Consider the following 8,107-nt stretch of genomic DNA (forward strand, 5'->3'; position numbering starts at 1 on the left):
CCCACAGTCATACAGTCTGGAATATTTAGAGATATTGAGGAGCCAACATGTCTATCTCTCTCTCTCTCTCTGTATATTAGGAGGAGACGCCTCTCTTCCTGGCGGCGCGTGAGGGTAGTTGTGAGGCGGTCAAGGTCCTCCTGGCCCACTTCGCCAACAGGGAGATAACCGACCATATGGACCGTCTGCCTCGGGACATCGCCCAGGAGAGAATGCACCATGACATCGTTCAGCTGCTGGATGAGTACAACACAGTGAGGAGCCCCCAGGGCCACGGAGGGGCCCCACACCACCTGGCTGGGGGACACACCCTGTCCCCCCTCATGTGCCCCCCCAGCGCCTTCATGCCCGGCCTGAAGAACACCCCCCAGGGGAAGAAGAGTCGCCGCCCCGGGGCAAAGGGTTCAGGTCTGGGAGGGCAGCATGCCCAGAACCTGAAGGATTCAGCTAAGGCCCGCAACAAGAAGCTGACCCTGGACATGCAGAGCGCCCTGCTGGAGAGCTCTGTCACACTGTCCCCTGTCGACTCCCTGGACTCCCCCCGCGGAGGGGCCAACAACGCCGGCTACATCACCAACCCCTGCTCCCCGGTCGCCATGCCCTCCTCGGGGCTCTTCCACTCCTCCATGTCGGTGCCCAGCACTCCCATGGTGCACAACAGCATGATGGACGGCTCTGGTCCATTCGCTGTGTCTCTGGCCCAGCTCAACGACCTGGGAGATGGAGGCATGTCCATGCAGGGCCGCGTGTCCATGGCCAGCCAGGTCAACCAGGGCCCCCACGGCTACGTGCTCAACGCCGGCCAGCTGGGGCTCAACATGGGCCTGGTGAGCCCTGTCAGCGTGCCCTTCGACTGGCACAGCCGCATGCCCTCCTCCTCCCAGTGCGGGGGACAGGTGGTGAATCTGGTCCACAGCAGCCAGGCGGGCATGCACCCTCAGAGCCCCATGCAGCAGCAGCAGAACAGCCTCATGATGCAGCAGCACCAGCAGCATCAGCAGCACCTGTACCGCAGTGCCCAGCAGGCCATGCTGCAGCCCACGCCTGTCATTGCCAGCACGCCCATCTCCCTCAGCCCCGTCAAGCTGCCATCCATCGCAGAGCAGCAGCTCCACAACCACTCCATGGCCAGCCAGCAGAGCCTCCGCATGGGCACCTCCTCCCCATCCACCCCCCAGACGACACAGCCCCCTCCAGCCTTCTTCCAGCAGCAGCAGCAGCAGCCTCCTCAGTCCCAGCCAGCCCCTCAGCCCACCTCTCCACAGGCCTCCCAGGCCCCTCCTCCCCAGGCCAGTGGCAGCACTGCAGGCTTGGAGGACTACCCCACCCCGCCCTCCCAGCACAGCTACTCCTCCACCCTGGATGCCACTCCCAAGCATTACCTCCGCCTGTCCAGCGAGCATCCCTACCTGACCCCCTCCCCAGAGTCGCCCGAGCCCTGGTCCAGCCCCTCCCCCCACTGTGTGTCTGATTGGTCAGACTCCACCCCCAGCCCGGCGGTGGCCGGTCCTGCCCAAACCCAGATCCCACATGTCCAGGAGTCCAACGGCAAGATGCAGGTGTTTGCATGAACCCCCAAGGCACCTGGTTAACAGAGACCTGCCTGGGGGAGAGGAGAGAGGAGACGACTGGCTGTAAAGGCCTGTGTGTCTGGAGTTTATGCGTCAGCCTGGTTCCAAGATTTCCATTGGATTTGGATTGACTGTGTTTTATCACGAGGACCGTCTGCTAGTGTTGTTTGCAGAGAAAGAGTAAAGGGAAATGTGTTGTCTGGATATAAAAGATCAGACAATTTAATGAAGTAAGACTTATTCTGTCACAGATGGACTTGTTTTTTTATTATTATAAAAAGTATATGAAGAAAACGAAGTCTTTCATTTCAAAGACTTAGGGATGCTCTCCTGAAAAACTAACAAACTCTTAAAAAGTAGATAAAAGAAAGAAAAAAAGCAACAATGTTGAAGGGAATTCCTTTATTTTTATTTATTGTTTTTTTGTGTTTCTCAGAACTGCCTTTTCAGGTGTTTTCTCAGCCTCATTCTGTCCTGTCCTCTCACACAGTGTTTCACACTCACCTGTTACATGTCTTGGGCTCACCTGGGTCCAGTGGTGTTACAAGGAAAACGACTAGTGATTCAGTCTCTCTCCACCCAGCCCACCACCACCACCGGTGTCTAACACTCTGTAGGCAGATCAACATGGGGTTCAGATAGAAAGAGGAAGAGGTCTCACCTCTCTTGACTGATGTTATTTATTTAGGCCAACAGGTAAAACGATCAGATTGGCTTGGGAACAAATATGTACTCTTTTAAGTTGGCTGTCATTAGGGATATTATGTTCTGATTTGATGAACTAGAAAAAAAGGACTGACTACATTCCGTAGAAGTATTATGTGTAAGAATGTAGAATGATGGGCGTCTCTGAAGCACTTGACGGGACAAAGTGTTGGGAGGGAGGGTGATCGTGAGGTGGGGTTCTGACACTGCAATGAGGCACTCTGCTTATCCACACACAACAGCCAGGAAGGCATTTAAACATTCATTACAGTACGTACATTGGCCAGTGTTCAGTCAGACAGACAACTAAACAGAAACAGTGACGTGTTCAAGTTTCAACTTCCCATTGACTTAAGCCACATTCTCCCCCAGGCCGTCTGCGTGTCAGTCCCAGGCCGTCTGCGTGTCAGTCCCAGGCCGTCTGCGTGTCAGTCCCAGGCCGTCTGCGTGTCAGTCCCAGGCCGTCTGCGTGTCAGTCCCAGGTCGTCTGCGTGTCAGTCCCAGGCATGGCTCGAGTCATCCTAGTCATTAGTCTCATTGGTCCTGGTCTAAAGGGCTTGCCCCCCCAGTCTGCCATTACTACTTCAGTCATGCAGCTTGTTTTCACTCATTCTGAACATTCATTCAGATGAGGGCATTATTATGTCAATTCTAAAATCAGCCTGTCACTGCCCTTTAGTTTTGGTTTTAACTCAGTTATGTGTTTGTTTTTTTATATACTGTATATGTGTTGACACCATGGTTACTTTTTTGAACATCTCCTCGGTGTACTAAGCTATGTTTATCAGCTGCTATTCCTTTACCACTCCCCTGCAAACATTCCTGCATGTTGCCTGTCAGTGTGATCGCATGTTTTTGACTGCTTCTATTCTAGTTCTTTGACCACTGGTCCTGTTTTTGTGTAGCCTGAGTCCCACATCTATGTGTGCTCTCTTGCCGACTCCGTTGCTGTCATTGTTATGCGTGTAAGACCGCACACATAGATCTGGGACTCAGGCTAGCTGTCGCGTTGGCCAATAGAAGCACATTCTCTTGCGGTTCCATTGGTAATTGAGGTGTTGGTATGTTTTCCTGCGGTTCAGTTACGAATAAGTCTGTGGACTGATTCTAACTCTGGTGCGCTCCAGTCGTAGTCAGTCAGTCGGTCAGTGTGAGGGCCTGGCTGGTGGGTTGGGACTGTTAGTGCTCTGTCACTCCTTAGGGTGGTGCTATACTACAGCATGCAGAGGAGCGTTCCCCTGCATCTTTAGCAGCTTGCACCCCACTAGCCACGGAGAGGACATTTACATATGACTTGTTAGAAGACGTGGAAGGAGAGAGAACACTACTATGTAGTGCTGCACCCCCCTACTGTAGCTCTTTACTATGGATGTCACTCCCCAGGGATCCAACTAACCCTCACAAGACCACTGCTGCTCCCTGGATAGGATACTCACTACTGGGAAAGCCAATCAGATCCTCCTCCCCTGTTCGATTTCATTACTATGTTTCCTTCACTGGTCCAAGCCTGTTCACTATAACCAGCTACTACAGTACAGTCAGACCTGGGAGGTTTCTGGGTTGGACTGATACTAGGTTCAGATTCCAGTTCAGGGTTCATTTAGTGAAGTGTTTATTTGTTGTCCTTTGATTTCCTTTCCTGGCGACACTACTATGCTCTGTCTGTACATTTCAGATATCCCAACTTCTGTCTGTAAATAATGTTTGTCCTGGGTAGATCTACTTGTTTAAGATGCATCTTGTGTTTCTAAAAAATTATTATGTACTAAAAAGGACAAAAAGAAAATGTACTTCCTTTTAGGATTATTGTGAAAATTGAGGATGTGACTGATATTTTATTGGTCTTGTATTATTAGAAGTCATAGATATTTTCTATCATTATTATTAATTCCTATACTTGTTTAAAAGTAGTTTAAAAATCATTGTACATAAAAACTGTTCCACAATGTTTCTTTCTACAGACAAAAGTTGTAAAATAAGTCACTTCTAATAAAAACTGTAGGGAACTACATTTCTGTGTATCTTTTTGCATTCATCGTATTTTCACACATTTATATTTGACTTATAATAATGTACTAATTATTAAGTATCGCATGGGAATAGAGCAAATCGTTTCAAATGTAGAATATGATGTTGATTGCCGTTTTAGTGGATGGTTAAAGGCATCGCCTTTACAGCCTTCCTGAGACCTAGAAGTACTGTCTCCCTGGGTTTAGAAATGCCTTAGCATTTCTGGGTCAGTAGTATTGACAGTACCTCTTGAGTACGTTGTTACGGCGCTGAGAGTTGTGAGTTCGTGCCCATGCCGGGTGGAATTTCCACTCTGTCACAATTGCACAAAAGTAAATGAGTCTACAAGGAGGGACAGGCCTGTTCTTTAAATGGTATAAACCTGAACTTCCAAAGACCTTGCTATTCATAATTATCCTCCATTTCAACGTTAATCTCGAAGCGAGGAAGGATCACAACTTTGGACAACTTCCCTAAGGTCATTTTATCCTATCAGAGAAATAATGAAGGTGAGATTGGTTACCTTGAATAGGGGGTGGGGATTTATTATTCTATAATAATGTCTTTAAGTTAAAGTTGACATTTATTGCAGGCTTTGGATGTGCTCATTCTACTACTCCCAGTGGCAATCAATACTCTACCATATGATATCATGCCAGTGTATTGTGTTGATGTGTATAGAAGGGGCTTTGGACACAGTGGTGTGTACACCATCTACCCTGCAGGAACAAGCTGTGAGGACCAACCTGAGGGGGGGAAATGGACAGTGTGTACACCATCTACCCTGCAGGAACAAGCTGTGAGGACCAACCTGAGGGGGGAAATGGACAGTGTGTACACCATCTACCCTGCAGGAACAAGCTGTGAGGACCAACCTGAGGGGGGGGAAATGGACAGTGTGTACACCATCTACCCTGCAGGAACAAGCTGTGAGGACCAACCTGAGGGGGGGGGGGAAATGGACAGTGTGTACACCATCTACCCTGCAGGAACAAGCTGTGAGGACCAACCTGAGGGGGGGGAAATAGACAGTGTGTACACCATCTACCCTGCAGGAACAAGCTGTGAGGACCAACCTGAGGGGGGGGAAATAGACAGTGTGTACAGTGACTAGACCTTTTGTTTATAGCCTTTTGAGCTTCATCACAGTGTGTTTCACTACCACTACCTCAGGGCTCAATCCATGTTGTTGTTTGCTCAATTATCCTTTGAAGTAGAGAATGTTATCAACCTGGAGAGATGGATAAACATTCCCCTTCTGTGGAACATCTCATATTTCTGTGGAAAATCTCAAAATGCCCATCTATTCCAGGTGTTCCAGGAGAGAAAGGATGGGACAGTGAACTTTTACCATGGATGGGACCAATACAGGAGTGGGTTTGGGCAGTCATCTGGAGAGTACTGGTTAGGTAAGAGCATGACTCACTTGACACATTTGAAATGTCTATGCTGAGATACGAAATGCATTAAATGTCTATTCATGTCTATTATTACTATCTTTAGTACTCACCTTGTGTTATGTTCTCCACCAACACCTTGTGCTCTCCCTCAGGCCTAGAAAACACCCATCTCCTCACTCAGAGGAAGAAGTATGAGTTGAAGGTGGATCCGGAGGACTTTGAAGGGGCTAAAGCCCACGTGCAGTACTCCTCCTTCTCTGTCCACTCTGAGCATGAAGGATACAAGCTGCATTTAAGTGGCTTCAAAGATGGAGCCTAAAGAACATTTACATTTCTCCTCCTTTCCCGTGAAACAACAGTATTACAAATCTGAAAGGACTACTTGGTCGATACAGTCTGAAGAAAGTTATACTGTAAATGGAAATGTGGAACAATCCCTTGCATTTCAGGAAAATCTATGGGATGAACACAATGGGCAGAAGTTCTCCATCTTCGACAAAGACCAGGGCACTCACGCTTCAAACGGTGCTAAATCACATCTAGGAGGATGGTGATATGGAGAATGCCACAGTGTCAATCCCAACGGGGTATATCTGTGGGGCGACTCAATCTATGGTATTGGTATCAACTGGATGTATTGGAAAGGTTATAAATACTCTTTAAACGCCATTGAAATTAAGATAAGGCCTGTGGTATAAGTTCAGAACCTCTCACACTTTGCATTCAAATATTACCTTTCAAGTTATGAAAATATTTGGAAAGCCACTGAAGTTTAAACATTTTAAAGCTAATAAATTGAAGGGAAAAAAGCTTTGTCTCGTTTTATTGAAGTGTTGCCAGTCTTACCGTAAACCTTCATTACACTGTTAAAATACAGTAGTAACACACTAATATCCTCTAAAAGCTGGAGGAACAGTTGCAGGAGTCCCGATTGGTCTGAGACACACTGAGCCCTTAGTTCGTACGGCTAGGTTACCGGGTTTGATTAGAGGCCCACAAACATCAGTCCTTAACTTGTCTCATCTCAGTCTCATCTTTGTTGAGCACAGTCATTGATAGTTTAAGAAGTGGTTATGAATGTTCATAAGGAAGGTTTCTGGTCTGAGGCGTGGGTCTTTTACTAAGGATTTATCAGGAAGGTCTCAACAGTACTCTTTTGTTGTGTCTATACACAAACACTCTCTTCTCTGTATATATCAATGATGTTGCTCTTGCGGCTGGTGATTCTCTGATCCACCTCTACGCAGACGACACCATTCTGTATACTTCTGGCCCCTCCTTGGACACTGTGTTAACTAACCTCCAGACGAGCTTCAATGCCAAACAACTCTCCTTCCGTGGCCACCAACTGCTCTTAAACGCAAGTAAAACTAAATGCATGCTATTCAACCGATCACTGCCCGCACCTGCTCGCCCGTCCAGCATCACTACTCTGGACGGCTCTGACTTAGAATACGTGGACAACTACAAATACCTGGGTGTCTGGTTAGACTGTAAACTCTCCTTCCAGACTCACATTAAGCATCTCCAATCCAAAATTCAATCTAGAATCGGCTTCCTATATCGCAACAAAGCATCCTTCACTCATGCTGCCAAACATACCCTCGTAAAACTGATCATCCTACCAATCCTCGACTTCGGTGATGTCATCTATAAAATAGCCCCCAACACTCTACTCAACAAACTGTATGCAGTCTATCACAGTGCCATCCGTTTTGTCACCAAAGCCCCATACACTACCCACCATTGCGACCTGTACGCTCTCGTTGGTTGGCCCTCACTTCATACTCGTCGCCAAACCCACTGGCTACAGGTTATCTACAAGTCTTCGCTAGGTAAAGCCCAGCCTTATCTCAGTTCACTGGTCACCATAGCAGCACCCACTCGTAGCACGCGCTCCAGCAGGTACATCTCACTGGTCACCCCCAAAGCCAATTCCTCCTTTGGTCGTCTTTCCTTCCAGTTCTCTGCTGCCCATGACTGGGAATGACTAGCAGAGAAGAGAAGGGGGCTTGTCCACTGCAGACTGGAGTCACTCAATGACTCACGCCTTCTGCTCTCTCTATCCCCCTATCTCTCCTCATTAGGTTATTCACTCTGTCTCTCCAACCTTCTGCTCTCTCTATCCCCCTATCTCTCCTCACTAGGTTATTCACTCTGTCTCACCAACCTTCAGCTCTCTCTTTCCCCCTATCTCTCCTCACTAGGTTATTCACTCTGTCTCTCCAACCTTCTGCTCTCTCTATCCCCCTATCTCTCCTCACTAGGTTATTCACTCTGTCTCTCCAACCTTCTGCTCTCTCTATCCCCCTATCTCTCCTCACTAGGTTATTCACTCTGTCTCTCCAACCTTCTGCTCTCTCTATCCCCCTATCTCTCCTCACTAGGTTATTCACTCTGTCTCTCCAACCTTCTACTCTC

At 48.0% G+C, this 8,107-nt stretch overlaps 2 protein-coding genes across 2 annotated transcripts in view; both read left to right on the forward strand.

Moving 5' to 3' along the window:
• LOC110538410 (notch receptor 3) overlaps positions 1 to 4,211 on the forward strand; it is a 45,666-nt gene extending 41,455 nt beyond the window's left edge. Inside the window, exon 27 of the mRNA XM_036938401.1 lies at positions 81 to 4,211. Coding sequence (XP_036794296.1) covers positions 81 to 1,571 — 1,491 coding nt within the window. The 3' untranslated portion in view covers positions 1,572 to 4,211. The remainder of the gene's footprint in view (positions 1 to 80) is intronic.
• Positions 4,212 to 4,419: 208 nt separating this feature from the next.
• Positions 4,420 to 6,932, forward strand: LOC118937740 (microfibril-associated glycoprotein 4-like). Its single transcript, XM_036938402.1, has 3 exons — positions 4,420 to 4,795; positions 5,599 to 5,695; positions 5,839 to 6,932. Exons 1-3 carry the CDS (start codon positions 4,790 to 4,792, stop codon positions 6,003 to 6,005), a joined length of 270 nt encoding a protein of 89 aa, XP_036794297.1. The 5' UTR covers positions 4,420 to 4,789; the 3' UTR covers positions 6,006 to 6,932.
• Positions 6,933 to 8,107: the final 1,175 nt, after the last annotated feature.

Source organism: Oncorhynchus mykiss, chromosome 12 (genome assembly GCF_013265735.2).
Source record: "Oncorhynchus mykiss isolate Arlee chromosome 12, USDA_OmykA_1.1, whole genome shotgun sequence".
Lineage (NCBI taxonomy): Eukaryota > Metazoa > Chordata > Actinopteri > Salmoniformes > Salmonidae > Oncorhynchus > Oncorhynchus mykiss.